The sequence below is a fragment of the Mustela erminea genome, chromosome 7, assembly GCF_009829155.1.
Source record: "Mustela erminea isolate mMusErm1 chromosome 7, mMusErm1.Pri, whole genome shotgun sequence".
Taxonomy (NCBI): Eukaryota; Metazoa; Chordata; class Mammalia; order Carnivora; family Mustelidae; genus Mustela; species Mustela erminea.
Genome location: NC_045620.1, coordinates 16,902,982 through 16,925,115, shown reverse-complemented (window position 1 = coordinate 16,925,115; position 22,134 = coordinate 16,902,982). Strand labels below are relative to the sequence as shown.

Genomic DNA, 22,134 nt, shown 5'->3' with positions numbered 1-22,134 from the left:
GTCCTTGCAGAGGCAGAAATAGTGTCCCACCGGAAATGCTGTCAGGACCAGGAACTTCTCCCTGACATATAGCTGGAGTCCGGTGGCCCTGTGACTCACAGTCAAAACCAGGCCATCTCCAGAGTTACCAACAGAGCCCCAAGGTCCTCTAAGGCAAGACCAAAACCCTGACTGTTGCTCTCTCCCACAGGACTCACACTTCCATCACAGAAGTGTTGGGATGACTGTCCCAGAACACCAAGAGGAAGGCCAACTGCCCAACCTCTCAAGATGGAGTCATAAACAAAGTTCTTACCTGCACACTTGGTTCTGGTGGTGAGGGGAGGCCCTGGTGGTCCTGTGCCTCCCTCCCCTGGTCGTGTGAGCAGCACCCGGATCTCGTACTCCACGTCAGGGTCCAGATGCCACAACTTATAGTTGGGAGAGTCCACTATGTGAGTCTCGGCCCAGGTGCCCGTGGTGGTGCGATATTCTACCTCCTTCAGGATGATGGGGCCATCGCCGATGATAGAATTGGCATTTGGCTTGATCCACAGGTATGTGGCCCCGACAGCCAGCAGCTCTGGGGGGGCGATGGGTGTGGGAGGCTCTGGAAGACAAGCAATCAGCAAAAGGATGTCAGACCCAAGTGGTTTACAGAGAAGAATCCAAACACATAAGGACAAGGACAGAATTCCAGAGAGAGCAGCTCAGAACCCTTTCTTAACTCCATTCACGTCCTACTCGAATTTCCATGATTTTGTATATAAATACCTGAGTCGGTATTTCTTCCCCCACACTACCGTATCTCCTTCATTTAAAGATAATAAAGAAAGAAAGCAATAGTGGGTAAATGGTTTTTCTAGAACACAGCCGACAAAGATGCCTGGGTTAATATTCTGCTTTCTATGCTCAAATGAGAACATGCCTTTACAGGAGAGGAGTTTGGTTCAAAGCCCAGGGGAGTCTGAGATTTACAAATATTTCTTTCACAGACACACATGGGTTGTTAGTGGAAGTTCTCCCCAAGTAGTGCTAAGAGCCTAAGTAGCAAAAGGATGATGGCATGGCAAAAATTCAGCTTCTTCCTCAACTCCAGCAGGTTCCCTCTAACAGAGAGAATGCCACTGGCACAGTAGCCACTGTGGGAATAGAGGGTCCAGGGAAAAGTCATGCAGCGTTATCTTGCATCAGCTAGGAGTTGCCCCGCTCCCATTAAGTTCTATTTCTTCAGCTAAATAAATGAGAATTTGGGGTGTCTGGGTGGCTCAGTGGGTTAGGCCTCTGCCTTTGGCTCGGGTCATTGTCTCAGTGTCCTGGGATCAGGTCCCGCATTGGACTCTCTGCTCGGTGGGGAGCCAGCTTCCCCCCTCTCTCTCTGCCTGCCTCTGTCTACTGGAGATCTCTTTGTCAAATAAACAAATAAAATCTTTAAAAATAAATAAATAAATAAATGAACAAGAACTTCAAAAGCCCTTAAGGGAGTCTTTCTGGCAATTCTTAGCCTACTGGCAAAGCTGCAGAAATTAACATTAACTTTGTATTTCCTATTTACCAAGAAATCGCACATGCATTACTTTGTGCAAATCTTAGGACATTACCGCCTCCATTTTGATGCGTGAAATCAAAGACCCCAAGCAATGAGGTCACGTAACCGAGATCATGAAGCCGCTAAGGCAGGACAGAACCCACATCTCTCTATTCGTTCCCAGCCCAGCTGTTCCCTTGGAAAACTGCTTGCCTCTAGCTGTCCATTTTCTAAAAATCAAAGTGTATATACTTGTTATTTTCTCCTATAGCAAAAAAAATAGCAGTGAAACAATAAAGAAAATAAGAATAAAGAAAAAATAAGTCTCCTTTCCTACCACCCAATATAATAGCCAAATTTATTTCTCCATGTTCCAATTTGTATTCATATATTTAAGCCCTTTTCATAAAGCTACAGCAACATATAGACCCAATGTTTATATCTCCTCACTTAGGGCTTTCTAAAGACCTTGTTGGGGTGCCTGGGTGGCTCAGTCAGTTGAGTGTCTGCCTTCAGCTCAGGTCATGATCCCAAGGTCCTGAGATGGAGCCCTGCATTGGGCTCCTTGCTCAATAGGGAGTCTGCTTCTCCCTCTCCCTCTGTTCTTGCTTGTGCACTCACTCACTCCTCTCTCTCTCTCAAGTTTAAAAAAAAAAAATCTTTAAAAATTTTTTTAAAATATTTGTTTACAGCATGGATTTTTTAGATTAATTTCACTTTATTTTAAAATTTCTTTTATTTTTTTTATTATGTTCCATTAGCCAGCATATAGTACAGATCATAAGTTTTTGTTATAGTGGATTTTGTCATCACGCTCTTAAATAGCTACAGAATCACACTAAGCCATCTCAAATTGCTGGGCACAGGAGTTGTTCCAACTTTTGCTACAGCAAATAATGTTGCAATGAACATCTCCGTACAAAGGACTCCAGTTTTTCCTGTCCCAAGTTTTTGTGGAATCAATTGCCAGAATTGGGATCTGTCAATGGATACGAACAAATTAGTGATTCTTGGAGTAGGATTAGGACTTGGAGGGTGAGAAGTGGCATCTGGGAGTGGAGTACAATGTAGACAAGCTCACGAACTTTTGGAGGACCTCTGGGCTATTCATCGTGAGAGGGGAAGGCAGGTACGGCTTTCAGTCTGGAACTCCAGTGAGAGCCTCAGGATAGATCAGCCTCCTTCCGTGTTTGCTGTTGTTGCTTTTAAGATTTTATTTATTTATTTGACAGAGAGAGAGAGATAGAGAAAGATCACAAGCAAGCCGAACAGCAGGCAGAGAGAGAGGGGGAAGCAGGCTCCCCGCTGAAGTGAGCCCAATGCAGGGCTCAATCCCAGGACCCTGAGATCATGACCTGAGCCGAAGGCAGAGGCTTAACCCACTGAGCCACCCAGGAGCCCCCCGTGTTTGTTTTTTAATTAATTACCTAGCCACAAATATTCTCCAGAGACATAATTGCTATGAAACAGAGGTGGACAATATTTTCTCAGTGTGACTTGGAGCAAATCTTAAGGGACAACGTCAGGTTGCCCTATTATAACCTGCCATTTGGTCAGAGAAGGAAATTAAGCAGATTAGTCAAGCTAGATGCTTTTCTTTACAAAGCCATGAAGGTTATTACTCAAGGCCTTGTTATCTCAAAGGTGTTTGCAAATTGATTTTTGGATAATTTGTTCCAGGTAGAGAAGTTAAGTTGGCAGGCAGATAATTTCTGGGCTCATCCTTTGTGCATTTTAAATATACAGACCCTCTGATCACCATTGTCAACTCTCTAGAGTTCCCATCCGTTTCCAGGGAGGCCCCAAGGGTGGTATTCTTGGTAGGTCTATGACGATTCTGCCCAGCTGCTTAACGTAATTACTCACAGGCTGGCCCTGGACAGAATTAAGAGCAGCAGACTTTAGTACTTTGGGGCTTGAGCAAGTGGCCACATTAAGCTCTCTCCCATCGACTTTACACCACGGTTTTTGCTCTCTTTCAGGCATTAGCAGTAAATTGCTGACCACCAGAAAGAAAATAAAGTATCAATCTTTCCAAATGTTCCCGGACTCTTCTCACGAATTTCCGATGGTAGGTACAATATTGTAACAAACATTCCCTCGAGTAAATAAATGTCTCCATCTCAAATGACTTACTGGTTGGCATGTCCCTGTGTAGACTAGCCAATGAGGTTCTCCCTCCCTCTGTCCCATCAAGAATATATCATGAAGTACATCACAGAGTTCAGCTACTTGGCTCTAAGCAGCCATCAGATTATTGTTTTGTTTCCTCGTTTGTTAGTAACCACTGATTTATAATTGGCGTTTTTTTACAAGTCACACATTCAAGTGATACAAAGAGAGAGAAGTAGGGATGAGACACATAATTATTATTATTTTTTAAATTTTTAAATTTTTTTTTGGTAAGCACTTCCCTTTTTTTTTTTTAAGATTTTATTTATTTATTTGAAAGACAGAGATCACAAGTAGGCAGAGAGGCAGGCAGAGAGAGAGAGAGAGGAGGAAGCAGGTTCCCTGCTGAGCAGAGAGTCCGATGTGGGGCTCGATCCCAGGACCCTGGGACCATGTCTTGAGCCAAAGGCAGAGGCTTAACCCACTGAGCCACCCAGGCGCCCCGCACTTCCCTTTTTAAATGAACAGAGAGACCATGTTTGTCAGTTCTCCCCTTTGACATGACCTGTTGAACCAGAGAGTGTAAGAAGTCGAGGAGGCCACCTAATCCAACAGCCAGAGTCTTCAGAAGTGAAACCAAGGCCTGGGAGCGCTGATGGCCTGTTAACTAGGAGGAGGTCAGGGGCCGGGCATCAGAACTCAGGGCCCAAGCAGCATTCCTGCTCCTCCCTTTTTCTTCTTGTACTTCAGATGTGTAAGTAATTAGCCAGAAAGATCATTCAGGGTTGTCTTTCCTAGTAGGTGTTACCTTTTGAGGATGCAGAGGCCCTTGCAAAGATCTGGTGAGAAATTCCAGCCTCTCTCCCCAGGAAAATGCACATAAGTCTATCTATCACTGAGAGTCATGCCAGCCATTTCAGGCATTCGTGAATCCTTCTAAAGCCTAGGAATGAACTCCCGAAGAGGTGATGTTGAGAATAAAGGAAAAGCACAGAGATCCTGCTGACAGACCACACGCCCATAATAACCTACAATCCTTTGGGACCCTGAAGCCACCCTTTGTTGCAGTCCATAGCAGGGACGAGAAGTTGGGAGTAAAATCATGTACGGCAATGGAACTTGATGTTATGTTCCCGATCTAGTGCTTCCAGGTTCCCATGGTCCCAAACATCTGGGTAAAAATAAACATGTTAAGGTTTCCACGGGACAATGCAAAGTAAATGTGTAGGTCCTCATGGCCATGGGCCGCCCAAGACATTCATAGATTTCACATTTGGGCTAAAATACTTAATGGATAAAGACATGACCCCACCCATGAAATGCTATATCCTAAGTAGAAATCTACAAAGTCTGTCTTAGTAGTTTGGGTTGCTGTGACAAAATGCCATAGACTAGGGGACTTAAACAACAGACATTTATATCTTATAGTTCTGGAGGCTAAGAAGTCAAGATCAAGGTACGGACCAATTCAATTCTAGGTGAAAACCCTCTTCTTGCTTTGCTGGCTGTCTCCTTGTTATGTGCTCCCATGATAGAGAAAGAAGGATCTCTGGTCTCATCCTCCTCTTAGAAGAACACTAATCCCATAACGGGAGTTCCACTTACATGACCTCATCTAAACCTAACCATCTCCCAAAGAACGCCCTACCCCTGCCCCCCAGCTCCTAATACCATCACATCTGGGGTTAGGACTTCAACAGATGAATTTGGAAAGGGAGAGAGGGACACACAATCATCCGGTCCCTAGCAGAGGCTAGGTTTTCAAATTCATCCTTCTTTTCATGAAGGGCTTTGTCTGTCACAATCTGGAGACGAATGACCGGACAGAACTCCCTGTGTAAAGAAACCCCACCTAGTACATACTCTCTGCTTCTCATGTCCCAGACAGAGTGCTGAGCATGTGGACTTCAGGGGAAGAGAAACGTGGGCTCTCTGGATGCACAGAACAAGAGGGTGAAGCAGTCAATTAAAGCAGCAATGACAATGGTGGAATGAAGGTCATGATTGAAGTGGCAGAGGTAGTTAGGGGGCCCATGAAGGGATTTAATCTGGTTTAGAGGTCAGGGAAGCCCTTGCAGAGAGAGCTTGTGACCCATGGGCCCAGGGTTCAGGTTAAGTTTATGAACAAAGAGAGAATGACTTTGGGGGTCCTATAGCTGTGAGATGCTGGAGAAGGTACTGCACAGGGCCATACTGGGAAACAATTAAATCTCGGTGCTCAGAACATTTGTGAGTTCACTCCTTCTGCAAATACTGAGCCCCTGCTATCTGTCGCACGCTGTCCTGAGTACTGAGGATTCGTCAGTAAACAAAATAGACACAATCCTCTGCCAGCAGCTCACATTTAACTTTCACTCAAGGACTGAATGAGAGAGGAGTAAGAAGAAAAGAAGGCAGTTCAGAAACTGATGAGGAGGAGGAAACGGGACGTGTATGTTTATGGATCGACCAAACGACATGCAGCCATACAAGAGAATACCATACAGCCAGGAAAAAGGAATAAACTATGGACATGTATGACACAGGTGAATCCCAAAATTACATTATGCAAAAGAAGGAGAGAAAAAGGCATGATGATTCCATTTTTATGAGAAGTTCAAGAAGAGGCAAAACTGACCTATGGTGACGAAAGTCAAAATTACAGTTACCTATGGGAACAGGTACTTATTGGGATAAGGCACAAAAGAACTTTCAGGAGTGCTGAAATGTACTATATACTGATCTGGGTAGTAAAATAATAAAAATCAGAACAGTGGTACCCCCGGTGGGGTGACTGCCTAGAAGGGGACTTAAGAAAACTTTCTGGGATAATAAAAATTGTCTATATCTTGACTAGGTTTGTGTAAGACTCATGAAGCTGTACTCTTCAAATAAAGTTATTTTGCTGTATGTAGGTGCTATGTTTAAGGAAAATAAAGAAACAGGCAAACAAAATATGACTTGTCTGTGACCCAGCAGGTGGGAAGAATGCCACTAAATTTCACCTGGAGCTGAACCCCAGACTATCTGGAAGGAATGAGCCTTTAATCCCTTATCATTTGTCCCCAAATAATTCTACCAGCATCACCAGATACTTGAATTCCTACTATTTTTCCTAAGAAGAGGTTGTTCCTTCACCCACCAGTTCACATCCATGAGCCTTTCCACATATGAAACCACCTCGTCCTTCTACTTGACCCTGCGCCATCACTGTGCAAAGCCAGGAATGAGTGCCTCACATTTGATGGCACTCTCCATCGACAAAGTCTGGAACCAAATCCAGAGGGTGAAAGTCTAGCCTTTGGGGAGCTGAGCTGAGAGACGGCACTGGCCCCTCCCAACCGGGCATCAAACCACTTCAAGGACAAACCCCCGTGAGCCTTCCACATACGAGTCCTGGGCAGCAGCTGCCCCGGACCTGCTTAGGCTCTCCTCCAACATGTAGGTGGTGAGGTGACCCCTTAATGTAATTCCACCTCATCCTCAGGCAGCAATCTCCAGACCAATTCTGTCTTTCTTTTTCCTGCTGTGAGCACTTGTAACAGTTTGACTCCCCAGAAATTCCGACAGAGAGCGAAAGTGCTTCAAATAGCTAGAGAGCATGCTTGGTGTGTATGTATTGTCTGCTCTAGACAGAAATCAAACCTTTGGAGAAAAACTGAATGTTGCTAAGACATGAAGTGAGCCTCGACATGTTTTAGGTGGATGGAACCTAGCCTCTGACACTTTCCACCGCCCTCCACCCGCCTATCTGATCAACTTTCTAATTGCATTGCTATTTACCGACCCACGAGAGTGTGTGGGAATGCCGCCACCCCCTCCCCACCAACAGACACACAGACCCTCACGCTATTTAATCATTCCTGCTACCATAGGTTAGCTCATGCCATGGTTCTCCATCAGGATAGTTTTCTTTTCACTTTTAACCAAACCAGCCCCATTTTTCTTTTCGATTCTGCTTCATGAATGCTCAAAGCATCATACTTGTTAGATACGCTAGTGACTGGCACGCAAGACTGTTTCATAGAATAGTGACTTGAGGATCAAAAAGGAAAAGGGAAAACTAGCTTGGAGACAGGGTCCAAATCTTTCTTTGCTCTGCCTTTAGCACGAACCAGCTCTGTGACCCTGGACAAACCACTCAGCCTCTGAGGCTCTCCAGGTTTTCATCTTCAGAATGAAAGACTGTTTCATAATTCTAATTAGAAAACTATCTAAAGCCTGTACCAAGGACTATAGAGATGCTGTGGGCATATGTTCACGGACTCCACCTTGACTGTGAGTCACCAACAGGAGATCCCACCTTCTCCCTCCTGGTGTGGACCCTTGAGGTCTTCAGAGCAGAAGACCCAAGAAGACACAGCACTAGCTTACCAGTACGGGCCGACCAGAATCAGTCTTTGTGCCCCAGCCCAACACAGAGACCATGTTCAGTAAATATTGGATGTTTTATTCAAAAGAAAATTTTTGGTAAGTTTTCCCAAAACAAGATGCTGGGGTTGCCCTGAAGAGAAGAAAGAGAGCAAGGTGGAGAATGTTACAGAGAACAGGGACAGGACATTCATGCCACGAGCTGCAAGTGCTGGGGGAGGAGACATCACATACGTGGAACAAACAGTAATCAAAGACACAGCCAGAGAAAATTTCTTTGAAATAAATGAAGATCTGAGTTTGCCGAGGATGAAGAACACGGTGGGCTTCAGGCAAAATCAATGATGAGACTCGAAATTAAGCACAAACCGGTTAATATTTTGAAATACAAGACGAGGAAAGTTCCCACAAGCATCTAGAGTTTTAAAAACCAGCCTCTGTCGAAACAAAAAAGACTAAGCGATCAGTTCCCAGACTTCAGCATTTCGATTTGAAACATGGTGACGTAACGGGGAAGTTGATGAAAATAGTAATAATAATCCCAAATGACAGCAGTGCCAGCTAATATGTACTGCAAAATTGTATGCACCTGTCACCATTCTTATTGACTTACTTGTTTAATTGTCACAGCAACGCCAGGGGTAGATACTATTATGATTCACGTTTTGTTTTGTTTTTTTAAAAGAAGAAGTAGGGGGCGCCTGGGTGACTCAGTCAGTTAAGCATCTGCCTTTGGCTGGGGACATGATCTTGGGGTCCTGGGATGGAACCCTGCATCGGGCTCCCTGCTCAATAGAGAGACTCCCTCTCTCCCCCTCTCTCTCTGCCCCTCCCCCTCCTTGTGTGCATGCATTCTCTCTCTGTCTCTCTCTAATAAATAAAATCTTAAAATAAATAAAAGAAGAAGAAAGAGATGCAGATTAAGTAACTTGCCCAATGTTGAACAACTAGTAATTCAAGAAGCCAGGATCAGGGGCCCAGGCAGCCTTGTGCTGGTGGTGGACGGTGGGGGGTGGCTCCCAGCCCTAATAATGTAACACATATACAAGGTTTTAAGAAGATGTTTCATCGCCCAGGGACTTCCCAGCCACAGCTAAACTGTGGTGCACTTGCACAGCCAACAGAAAGACACTTTCACACTCTGAAACCTGCAGGAAATACAATGTCTACTTGCCCTTCCTTGGAGAAAAAAAAAATCACTCGAAGACAGACATCCACCTTGGGATGAATCAAAATCGTGACTCGGGGACGGAGGAACTGAGCTCCTGAAAGGATCTGACAGACACACCAAACTTCTCTGGAAGAGTCTCTCACTCCTCCCTTTCGCCAGGAGCCTCGCTTTTTCTTGTCCTTCAAGGGTCAGCTCTTCTCTGGGATGCCCTTCCGGCTCTCACCCCAAGGCTGGGTCTTAGCCCAGAGTCCTGACAAACAAGCTTGAGACGAGCATTCTGTGCAAGGGCTTGACTGGAGGAATTTCGAGAAGGAGGAATGGTAGGGGAAAGGTCAGGAAGCCAAACGTGGGTGTGGTTCGAGCGGCAGACTCCAGCAGCCTGACCCCAGCCAGGGAAGCTCTGGAGCACACAGTGCACCAACTCCCTTGTCCCCCATGGAGACCAGGTCAGCCATTTGCACACTTGTGTCATTAACTGGCTCTAGGCTACTCTAGGGTGCAGGCCCAGCCCCTCAGCCAAGCAGTCTCCATGTGGCTGAGGACACTTACCCCAGGAAGACTGTAGCAGATTCCTAGGGCTTCTATAACCACGTACTACAAACTGGGTGGCTTAAAGCACCAGAATTCTATTACCCCACCATTCTAGAAGTGAGAAGTCTGAACTCAAGGTGCCAACAGGGACATGCTTCCTCCGAAGCCTCCAGGAAAGAGTCCTTCCTTCTTCTTCTACCTTCTGGTGCTTGCCAGCAGACGTTCATTACAGATGTGTCACGCCTCTGTCTTCACGTGGCTTCTCCCCTGTGTGTCTGTGTCTCTTTGTGCACATTTCCCTCTTGTGATAAGGACACCAATCACACTGGATGAGCTCCTACCCTTCCCCAGCATGACCTCACTTTAACTGAATAAATTACATCTGCAAAGACCCTCATTTCCAAACATGGTCACGTTCTGAGGCTCTAGGAAGAACCTGAATTCGCAGGGGAACAATCGATATTCAAGCTAGTAGAGGGGGCAGGTGGGAGCCGACGGCAGCCACACTCCTGGCAGCCAGGGGCTGGGTGCACCAGGCAGGGGAGGGAGACGTGCATTGGGCACACCAACAGCATCCTCTGGAGTGGACAGGCCCTTCAGGGCTCCCTGAGCACAAGTTCATCCCAGAACTTGTACGGCACATGGAGACAACTTACTGGTGGATCTTTCTCGAGAGCAAACACCAAGCCATGTGGGCTTGGGTCCCCAGGCCCCATCACGGGGCCTGCTCTAGGGTGAGCTGGATCGTGGAGTCAGAGCATCCTGGCAGTTTTTCCCTCCCCAGTGTGGGATTTGAGGACATGGACCACCTATGAGCATTTATTCTTCCCTTTTCTGGCATAAACATTTCTACTTCTGAGGATTCTAAGCAACTTCTCCCTATGGCTGAGCTACCTTCTCTACCCCATCTGCAGCAGATTGTGGGGGCACCCAGGCCATGTTCTCCTGACTTACCTCGGGATCCCTTGTAGTTTCAGTGGATAATACTGCCATGCACCAGTGACTTCCTAACCCCAGCACCGACATGCCCCGGCCTAGAAGCTTCCTACAGCTGCCAGGGTTTGCTGGACCCACTGTGGGGCAGACTGGGCATGCCAGGGTATTACCACTCCCTGCAACCACTCTTTCCCAATAGGGAACAGGAGCTAGTGGACAGACAATAGCCCAGTTTCCCTGACCCTTGGTGGGACAACGGGCCTGCTTTACTTAGTCTTTTCAAGGATCTCTAGCGGACCTGAGCATCAGAGGCTGCCCAGAACGACCAGCTCACTCATGCACCCTCCAGGAGAAGCCAACCTCTTCCTTTCCTGCCTCACTGCCCCGCCCCTTTACCACTGTTCTCTTCGATTTCCAGATAAACGACTTGCAAACCATTATCTCAGGGCCCGTTTGTGGAGAAACCCAAGGTAAGAGATCAGGAAAACCAGGGCAAGTTATTTAACTTCTCTGTGATTCAGTTTCCTCATCTGTAAAATGGGGACGATAGCCCCATTATAGATAGAGACACAGATAACCGCAACACCCGTGGGAAGGTTTGCCAAGAGGATCCCATGAGGTTCTAAAGTCAGGAATCCCAGAGCAGTCCCAGCACATCCTAAGTGTACTGCGCAGACTACCATCTCCAACCTCCCAACCAGCAGCTAGTGGGAAACCAGTGCCCTCGTTTTGCACTCCCCCCCACCCATAGAGAGACACAAAGATTCTATTAAATGCGCTCCCTTTCCCATGTCAGGATAAAGAGGGGCCCCAGTAATGTCAGAGTATACTCCTGCCAACATCTCCACAAGCAGATACATTTAAGAGCTCAGCCTCGGTCTACTTAACACAGTCGTGTTGCAACCAATGAAGTCATTTTAAAAAAATGCATAATTCAGTAACGACTCAGCACCAGGCGGGATTTCATGATCTGTAACACTCTGTCTGCTCCTGGCTCCTCTTTTTCCCCCAGCGCCTCGATATTTTTGAGATCACTCTTCTTTGGGCCACTTCCCAAAATTAAGAACAGAGTAATCATTCTAGAAGAGCCTTTCTTTCCTGGCCAGCTAATCAAGGGTCCTAAGAAAGTATGAATCAGGAGTCTATCTCCCCCTCCCCCCCCCGGGGGGGTGGCCTTGGAGAGCCAGGGTCCCAAGCCTTCGGAATCAGAGGCCACACTGTAGAAGTATCTCATCCTGGAACAGTCCAGGTCCGTGAACAGGCCCAGTCTGCCTCCCCTGCCCCACCTCTGCCCAGCAGGTAGGCTCTGGAGAATTGGGTGGAAGGAAATCAGGCCTTGGCCAGTTTGAAGCTCTGATTCCAGAGACACCCTGTCTGTCACACCCGCAGGAGGCAGCAAGGGCAAGGGACAAAGGCGAATCATCTCCCAGCACCATGTGTGGGATCTAGTCCAGGATTTATGCGTCGGGACTCACTGATTCCTCCTGGCACACCCTGAGGTAAGCACTATCACTGTATCCATTTTACAGGTGAGGGAGACCACATCCCAAAGGAATGTGCTATTCACCTCAGGTCCTTCGGCTCCAAGGCCACGGCGTGAGAAGCGGCTCTGTGATGCCAGGGCAGGGATTCTACACACTGCACTAGGGATTCCCTTGATGGCCTTGGCTCAGTCCGAGCTACAGAGGCTCCCTGCAGAGACCAGCAATGCGGAAGAGGGAAGGAGATGCGCGGACATCTCCCATCGGCCCCTGTCGAAGCGGTACCTTCAGAGGGCTCCGTATTGCCCAGCAGGGCCCCTCCTCCACACGCCCATCCCTTTGTGTGACCACAGCACCGCATGTGAGAGATGCTTCCTGCAATTCCTGGCCGCCTCAGTGTCCCACGTTTGCTCTGTCATCCCCCCAACACTTGTGGAACTCTCTGTCTGGGGTGCCTGGGTGGCTCAGTCGGTTAAGGGTCTGTCTTTGGCTCAGGTCATGATCCCAGAGTCCTGGGATCGAGCCCCACGTCGGGCTCTCGGCTCAGTAGTGAGCCTGCTTCTCCCTCTGCCTGCCACTCCCCCTAGTTGTGTTCTCTCTCACACACTTTCCGTGAAATAAATAAATAAAATCTTTTAAAAAATTAAACACCTCTTCGTCTCAAGTACCCACTACGGTTTACGGTTTCCTTCCTAGATCCCAACTGACAGAAGATCTTATAATTCTCTCCACCTTGCGGGTGACAAAACGGAGGCCCAGAGGCTGAGAATCCTGTCCCGGGTCATGCAGCTAGGACCCAGCGGCGCTGGGGTATGGGGACAGCTTGCTCTGGTCCTCAGGTCTGACCGATGTGTGGAACTGCCCCCAGGGTTCTCAACACCGGGGGCAGCTGGAGCGCAAGCCTGGCAGACGAAAGCCAGGGAGAGAGGTGTTCTGTTCAATGAACAAGTACCAGCGGCTAGATCTGTGTTCTGATGACAGGAAGTCAAAGCAAAGCATCGTCTCCACCTCAGACGAACCTAGGAGACTGGGGAGTGAAACAGGGGCAGGGATGGCTAAGCTGCAGAATACGGTGAGGAAAGCCGGACAGTGGCAGGCCAGGGTCTGGGGGACACCCAGAAGAGTGTGGTACGCAGAACAAACGGTGGCCCTCGAGAGATGTCCGTGCCCTCATCCCCAGAACTTTCCATGGCAAACGTGACTCCGAAGATGGGATGAAGGCATGAGTGGGGAGAGTGTCCTGGCCTGGGGAGGAGGACCCAGTGGACTCAGAAGGCTCCGTCTAAGTGACTGAGGAAAGCAGAAGAGTCAGAGACAGAGAAGGGGCCAGCAGACGCTGCGCAGCTGGTTTCCAACACGGAGGAAGGGAAGGGGCCATCCCGAGGAATCCAAGCAGCCTCCACAGACTGCAGGAGGCAAGGGAAGAGACCCTCCCCCAGAACTGAAGAAATGCAGCCGCGCTGCCCCACCGTAGACTTCTGACCTCATCCATGTTCGGGACGTAATGAGTTTTTATGTTTTAAGCCACTGAGTCTGTGGTAACTAGTCAAAGCAGCCCTAGGGAGGGACTCGGAGGCGGCAATCAGATGGAGGGCATGAGGGAAGGCATCGTGGAGAAATCAAATCATGAAGTCGTGAGAGAAGGAGACAGCCTGACTGGCAGCTGGGAAGGAGGCACCTGCGTGGAGACGAGAATGGCCCGGCTGCTGGAACACGGTCAGGGGAGGGGGAAAGGGCCCAAAGGCAACTGGAGAGGTCGACAGGGACCAGAGAGGGAAGAGTCTTCCTGAGGAGCCAGGGGTTCGGCCTGAGGCTTTGTAAGGAGTCACAGGATGTACGTGCCTGTTCTTTCTGGACGATTCCTGAGTGCCGGGAGAAGAACAGGTCCGAAGGAGAGACATCAGAGTCAGGGGGCACCATGTCCACCACTGAGAAGGAGATGATGATGTCTGGACCAGGATAATGGCCATGGGGCTGGAGAGACAGAGGACTAGACACAGGTTTAGGACATTGGCCAGGACTCAGTCTCTGATTGGACAGAAGGGGCAGCAAAGGGACCAGAACTGGGACCAGGACCAACATAAGACTAAGATCCAATAAGCCAGGTGAGTCCTGGGCACATGCACACCTGTGGAGCCCCAGTCTTTGCCTGACCTCCACAACGCCTGTCTGGTCCACGTACATGGTTTCCGTTCCAGGCGTCCTGCCCAGCATCCCTGGGCACTGCACTGGCTTCTGCACACAAGGCCCCATACTCTGGACTCTACCCTTTCGCATGTTCATATTCATTTTCCCATACCCCGGGCAGGCAGGCAGACAGTGTGACTTAGAACCTCCATCACTTATTTTTATGACTTTGGGCCATTCAATTAATTCCCTTGAACCTCAGTTTCTTCATGTGTAAAGCCAGGGTAACGGATCCCGCCCCACTGGGTCCTGTTGAAGACCCAATGCAAATATCTGTAACACGACGGGCCCCCAGTGAAACATGAGCTATTCCCTTCTCCCCTGCCTTGGGGCCTCCTGCACTTGTCCCTCGCCCCAGCCCACAGCCCCCTCCATTAAGGATCATCCCGCCATTCTCAAGCCCCCCACGAACTCCACTCTGGGCATCGGAGCAGCACCAGGCTACCTGCGGTTCATGAAGCTGCATGCGGGAACCGCCAATCTCCCACCGGGATGGGCAACGCACCCTCCACGAGCACCAGGGGGAAACACAGGGCCCGGGGGCCGTCTTCACAGAACAAAGCTCTGAGAAGAGCTGGAGGAGAGCTGGGTGGTGGGGAGGGAGGGAGGGAGGAGAGAAAGAGGCAATTCAGGGCCACCTGAGTCCAGGCAGGTCCCTCAGTTGCTATGTTACCAGCCACAGGAGAGAGAGCAAAGGAAAGGGGCGGGGCTTTAGAGATATTGTTATTTTGCAAATTTCTCTCCTCAGCATACCCCTGGGTGTCAGGTGCAGGGTGGGAACAGGGAGAGGAGGTACTGGGCTCTAAGCGGCTCAAACAGCCAAAGTGACTACAAGGTTTGACTGCTCTCAAGTGTCAGGAAAAGGAGTCCAGACGGATTAAGGGGCTCAGGACAGCCTGCTCAGTTCGTGGGGGAGAGTTTAAGAGGTGAATGCCCCCTTTATAAAAGGGATCGAAAAACATGGCTTCTTCCAACCTCCCCACCCCCACCGCCAGCCCCACCTGGGCTGCCCCTGCCTTCTGCCACATTCAGCAGGAAGACAGAGCTGGTGTTAGCAGGCCTAGAGAGCAGCGCTCTGGGAAAGGCCTCTGAACACAAGAACATGGAAAGGTCTCATAGACCATGGGCCACTGAGGCCTCACAGACCAGAGGCCATAATTCTGACTCCAGCAGGTGGACACTGGGCTCTGAGAACCGGAGCAGTGGCTTCAAGCTGGCACCCACCACAGGCCACGGGACCTCAGTACTTCTGGGGCAAGGAGAGAATATGGAAGGGGAGAAGAGGGCATATTTACTAGGTATCCCATCAGGCACTATTCTAGATGTTTCTAACACCTCTGTCATGTGCTTCTTAACCACAGAGGTTAACCCAGAGAAATACAGAGCAACTTCTGAGGTGATCGACAAAGTGACACAGTTTCTAGACAGAATGCCTCCCAGGGACAAAATTCTAAAAGAAGCTTGCATTTTTATATGTAGAAAAGGTTTCAAGGGAATACCACCTTTACACAAATTCTTTCAAAGAATGCAGAAGAAATACTTCCCAGCTCATTTGACAAGCCTAGGATAACTGTCACGCCAAGACCTTACGAGGATATCATAAGAAAAGAAACTTCCAGGCCAATCTCTCTCATGAACAGAGAGATAAAAAGCCTACACATTATATTAGCAAACCAAATCCAGGGATACATAAAATGAGTAATAGATCGTGACCACAGTGGGTTCATTCCAGGAATACAAGATCAGTTTAATATTAGAAAATTAATCAGTATAACTCATCATATTAACAGACTGAAAGATAAAAATCATGCAACAATCCCAAGAGATGCCAAGGAAGCATCTGACGAAAGTCGGAATCTATCCACGATAAAACTTCTTTTTTTTTTTTTAAAGATATTATTTATTTATTTGACAGACAGGGAGAGAGTGAAAGTAGGCAGAGCAGCAGGCAGAGGGAGAGGGAGAAGCAGGCTCTCCCCTGAGCAGGGAGCCTGACGCGGGGCTCGATCCCAGCACCCCAGGATCATGGCCTGGGCTGGAAGACAGCTGCCTAACCTGCTCAGCCACCAAGGTGCCCCTATCCACAATAAAACTGTCAACAAGCTAAGAAGAGAAGGGAAACTTCCTTAATCTGATAACAAGCATCCAAAACATGGTCTCACATCACAATCCATGGTAAATAGTAAATACTTTCCCCTGAATCTCCCCAGTTTTACTGGATGCTCGAGCCATGGCCATGGGGTAAGAAAAAGACATGAAAGACATTAGGATTGGAAAGGAAGTAATAATGCTCTCGTTATTCATAGACTATATGACTGCGTATGGAAAAAAAATCCCAGAGTCTCAAATTAGGATGAAAATCAAAAGCAAGTCTAACATCCTTTCATATATTAAAGCCAATGTACTTTGCCATGCTGTTAGATTTCAATCAACAAAAAGGGAAGAGCTTCCTATCACCCATTTGCATGATATGTATAAGCTTTTCTAACCCTGCTTCTATTTCTTCCCTCTTCAGATCTATTCCCCACTCTGTGTCCTGTCTTAACCTGATCTTCCTAAAGTAACAACTATATTCTATTACGTGGCCTCAAGCACCATGAGGGACAGGGCCCCGCAGCCTCTTCAGCCTCATCTCCTGCCACTGGCCCTCCTGCTGCTCAGGCTCCAGACACATAGGTCTGTTTTCAAATATTCCTAATGTGTTGTGAGCCTTTCTACCTCAGGACCTTTGCCCACACTCTTTCCTCTTCTCCCTGCTCCACCTAGTTTACTCTCCACAGCTCAGTTCAAACCATATTTCCAGACCTCCCCAGGAGCTCTCAGACATGCTTCTTCAGGGCAGTCACATTTTGTGTGACCATTCACGCTGGTCTCCTCCACGACAATGTAAGCATCACCAGGGCAGAGGCCACGTTGATATTTTTCAGTATCTTATTCACAGCACCTGCCTTGATCCTGGGCACACAGTAAACACTTCATAAGTATTTATTGAATGAATGAGTCAGTGCAAAAGCCAGAAGACTCTTCTTCTGTCAGGGAATCTGATTTTTTTTTTTTTCCCATTAAAGTTTGGAGTGAAGAATATTTTGAGAGTAGAGAGGAGTCAGAAGAATTGGTGGCTTGATATTATCAGAAAACTCAGCAGTACAAGAAGCCTTGAGCAGAGCACACACTACCTCAGAAAGGGGCTGCTCATCCCTGCCCAGAAGGACCCCAGGAACCCAGCTTGCCACTTTAAGCATCGGTGTTAATTTTTTAAATTAAACTATTTTGAGATAATTATGGATTTATACCAATTCTAACAAATAATAGCTGCTATATATCTTTATTTTTATTAACATACAATGTGTTATTTGCCCCAGGGGTACAGGTCTGTGAATCATCAGGCTTACACGTTTCACAGCACTCACCGTAGTACATACCCTCCCCAATGTCCATAACCCAGCCACCCTCTCCCTACACCCCCACCCCCATGCCCCAGCAACCCTCCATTTGTTTCATTAGATTAAGAGTCTCTTATGGTTTGTCTCCCTCCCGATCCCATCTTGTTTCATTTTTCCCTTCCCTACCCCCTACAACCCCTGCCTTGTCTCTCAAATTCCTCATATCGGAGAGATCATATGATAATTATCTTTTGCTGATTGACTTATTTCACTCAGATGCTATGTATCTTTTACTCAGCTTCCCCAATGATAATTTTCTGCACGAGGGGCATACTGGGTGGGGCTCAGTCTGTTAAGCATCCGGCTCTTGGTTTAGGCTCAGGTCGTGATCTCAGGTCCTGAGATCAAGCCGGAAGTCAGGCTCCAGGCTGAGCGCAGAATATGCTTAAGATGTTCTCCCGTTCCCTCTCAACCCCTCCCCACTGCTCACTTGCTTACTTGATCTCACTCTCACTCCCTCCCCCTGTCCTCCCTAAAATAAACAAATCTTAAAAAAAAAAAAACCCTATTATGCAAGGGTGAGGATCATGTTGCTTCCAAATATCCTGCTTCCAAGAACACCAGGGGTTGGAAAAACCAGTCTAGGCAAAGGACCTGCATCAAGAGCAGGACTGAAAGACATTAATGTGGGTGGTTGAGCCTGCAAAGTCTGACCATGGAGTCTGGCAAGATGGCTTCTCCCAAGAGCATGCCAAAAGAGGCACAGACGACGGTACAAATCCTGAAAGATACAGGGATTACAGAACAGGAGCCGAGAGTTATAAATCAGATGTTGGAGTCTGCTTTCTGATATGTGACCACAATTCTAGATGATGCAAAAATTTATTCAAGCCATGCTAAGAAAGCCACTGTGGATGCCGATGATATGTGATTGGCAATCCAGGGTTGTGCTCATCAGTCTTTTAAATCTCCTCCCCCAAGAGATTTTTTATTAGATATTGCAAGGAAAAGAAATCAAACTCCTTTGCCATTAATCGAACCATATTCAGGCCCTAGGTTAATACCTGATATATATTGCTTGACTGCTCCAAATTATAGACTTAAATCTTTACCCAAAAAAAGGCATCTGCTTCTATGAGAAGAATAACAGCTCTACGGTTAAGTGTTGGCTGAGTTACTAGCAGACCAAGTACTCCCACACTTAGCACACCAACCCCAAAACCATAACTGCGTCAACTGAAGGAGGGCCTCCAATGTCCCTCACAGGGCAAAGGTTTGCAGTACAGATGCCCACGTCACAGTCCCCAACTGTAAAAGCATCATGTGCTACAAGATCACAGTTCAGAATGTTATGATTAATCCATCATTAATTGCGGCCCAAAACATGAGCACGACTAAGATGGTGCCCATCACCAAATATTGCCAATGAATCATCACATGCATTGAAAAGAAAAGGAAGAAGGAGGAGGAGGAGCAGCAGCAGAGGTGGGAGAGGGAGACAGAGACAAAGAAGATAAAGATGACAAGGACAAAGAGGAAGAAAAAAAGGAGAGAAAGGAGGAGGAGGAGGAGGAAACAATGAGCAATCTAGTAATCTAGCCCTCATGCCTGTAACATGTACACTTGGTCCTGAATCCATTGTACTGAAATTACATATGCATGCTGGATGCTTCCAAGTTGTGTTGTAGAAAACTTAAATGATACTTAATGAGTCAATATAGTTATCCTTCCCAATTGAGATGTTGGAGTTTAATAGAAGATTAGCAATGGTTTTTCATCAGCCTTTAAGTGTAAAAAATAAAGCTGTCATTCATAAAAAAAAAAAAATCTATCATACAATATTACAACCAGAACATTGACACTGAAAAAGTCAAGATATAACACATTTCCACCACCAAAAGGAACCCTCATGTTGTTCTTTTATAACCGTGCTCACCTCCCTCCTCACTACCCCCAACCTTATTCTCAAGCCCTGGGAACCACGAGCCCATTCTCTATTTCTAAAATTCTGACATTTAAAAAATGTCCATAGTCTTTGGGGATTGGCTTCCTTCACTCATTATAATTTCCTGAAGATAGAACCAGGTCATTGCACACAGCCACAATTCATTCTTTTTTTTTTTTTTTTTTTAAATTGCTGAGTAGGATTCCATAGTACAATGTACCACAGTTAACCATTCACCTGGTTTAAAAAAAAAAAAAAACCTGGGCTGTTTCGGGTTTTAGCTACTACAAAATAAAGCTTCTGTAAATGATCATGATTATACACTTTGTGTGACTGTTGGTTTTCCTTCTTCTTCCTTCCTTCTTCTGGTTTTCTTTCATTTCTGGAATAAATGGCCAGGAATGCAACCGCTAGGTCCTGTGAAACCTGGAGCTGCCAGACTGCTCTCCAGAGGGCGAAGCTACCTTATACTTTCACCGTCAATGAATGAGGGATCGGAGTTCTCGGAATCCTCGGGAATATTTGGTGCTCCCATTTTGTCTCAGCCATCCTGGTATGGCCGTGATACGGCACTGTGGTTTTAAAGTTGGACTCCCCTAATGACTACTGATATGAAACATCTCTTCATGGGTTTACGTGCCATCTGCCTATCCCCTTGAGTGCAACGTCTGCTCTGAACTTTTCCGTTTTCTAATTGAATTGTTGGTTTTGGTTTGGCTGGTTGGTGCTGTTGTTTTTGTTCTGCTATATAGTGTGCTGTGTTTTCGGAACTCTTTATGTAGTGTAGATACTAGTCCTTTGTGTTTTTGGGTTTGTTTTTTTAAAGATTTTTTAATTTATTGATTTGACAGACACAGATCACAAGTAGGCAGAGAGGCAGGCAAGGGGTGGGGGTGGGGGTGGGGGGAAGCAGGCTCCCTGCTGAGCAGAGAGCCCGATGCGGGGCTCCATCCCAGGACCCTGGGATCATGACCTGAGCTGAAGGCAGAGGCTTTATCCCACTGAGACAACCAGGCATCCTGATACTAGTCCTTTGTACACACATGATTTGCAAATATTTGCTCCCACGTTGTAGCCTGTCTTTTCACTGTCTTCATGGGAGCTTTCACAGCTCAGAAGTTTTAATTTTGACAAGGTTCAAGTCATCCATTCTCCCAGTTATAAGTCAAGCCCACATGCATTTTTTACTTTTTTTTTACTGTACTCAAATTCATCAGCACTCACAAATCAGTTCAGGTTCCTGACAAAATTGTGTTCAATCAAACATTCAGTTGGCAAACATTTAACTATATTTGGTTCTATTTCCTGCCATAGAGCATTTTTCAGTAACACAGATATGCTGAAAAAATATGTCTGTTTTGTTTTGCAAGTTTTAGTGGCACTTTTCATTTATTTTTCAGAGGCATAATACTTTTAAAATTGTGTTTTCAATCCGGATGATGGATAGTTGCTTAAAAATGGGAACTAGGAAGCATATGCTCAAAACTATTAAAAAGATGTAAGATAGTAAAATCCAGAACCTATAACCCGAGAGGCATGTGTCCAAGGTGGCCCTGTCCTTCAGAATCCCTTCATTGGACTTGACAGGGAAGAAGATGGCAGTGTTACCCCAAATTCAATCAGTGCTTCATTATTAAGCAGCTGTCCATCTGGGAAGTGTAAAATATACTTAGATACTTAATATACGACCTTTGTTACTATAGAGCTGTAAAGAGCTGAAACTCAGTATCTCTTGTGCCAGAAAATCCCGAACCGTATCTGCAAATGACCGTCACTTTTTTGGTGGTGCTTGGAGACCCCAGTTGCTGTAGGAAGTCTCTCTGCGCCCCCCCCCCCCGCCCGCCCCGGGCTTTCCTTTTCTGATATCTACGCTCCTGTGTAACACTGACTGACCCCTTGAAAGTAGGCTAGGCCTCTTGTTCACTTCTAACAAAAGGAAGACTGCAAAAGTAACATGACCTTGGTACTACTGAGATTCCATCACAGAAAGCCTGTCCTTTGCCCTGTCCTTTTCTCTCCTTGTGTATCTCTCTATTCCCCTCCCTTTCTTTCTTTCCCTTCCCTTCTCCCTCCTGCTGCTTCTCTCTCCTGCTTCTTCTCTCTCCTGCTGCTTCTCCCTCCTGCTCCTTTCTCCCTTTCCCCCCCCCTCCTCTCTCTACCCTGTTGCGAGTTGTCTTACGGACAGCCACACATTCCCAAAGAAACGATAACTTCAGCCAATAGCTAATGAGGCTCTGAGACCAACAGCCACGGGAGTCCTCTTTTCAGAGGATCTTCTGAAGGCGTCCAGCAGCCATGTGAGTGTGTGAACTTGGGAGCAGATCTCCCCGCGGACTAGACTCGAGATGACTGCGGCCTGTGAGAGCCCCAAGCTAGACTCACCCCATGATGCTGCACCACCATCCCTACCCCATGCCTCCGAGAAAAATAAATCCTTGCTGGTTTAAGCAACCACGTTTGGGGGTGATATGTGACTAATACTGCATACATACTCCATAAATAATTATAAATGTGAAGGAATTTTACCAGAC

The 22,134-nt window shown here is 47.1% G+C and overlaps 1 protein-coding gene and 1 pseudogene across 13 annotated transcripts in view; one reads left to right on the top strand and one right to left on the bottom strand.

Moving 5' to 3' along the window:
• The window catches only part of PTPRT (protein tyrosine phosphatase receptor type T), a 1,064,037-nt gene that overhangs the window by 605,224 nt on the left and 436,679 nt on the right, over positions 1-22,134 (bottom strand). For all 13 annotated transcript variants that reach the window (XM_032350627.1, XM_032350634.1, XM_032350629.1 and 10 more), the window contains exon 7: positions 296-589. In XM_032350627.1, the coding sequence (XP_032206518.1) occupies positions 296-589 (294 nt within the window). The remainder of the gene's footprint in view (positions 1-295; positions 590-22,134) is intronic.
• Positions 18,374-19,087, top strand: LOC116595731 (annotated as a pseudogene).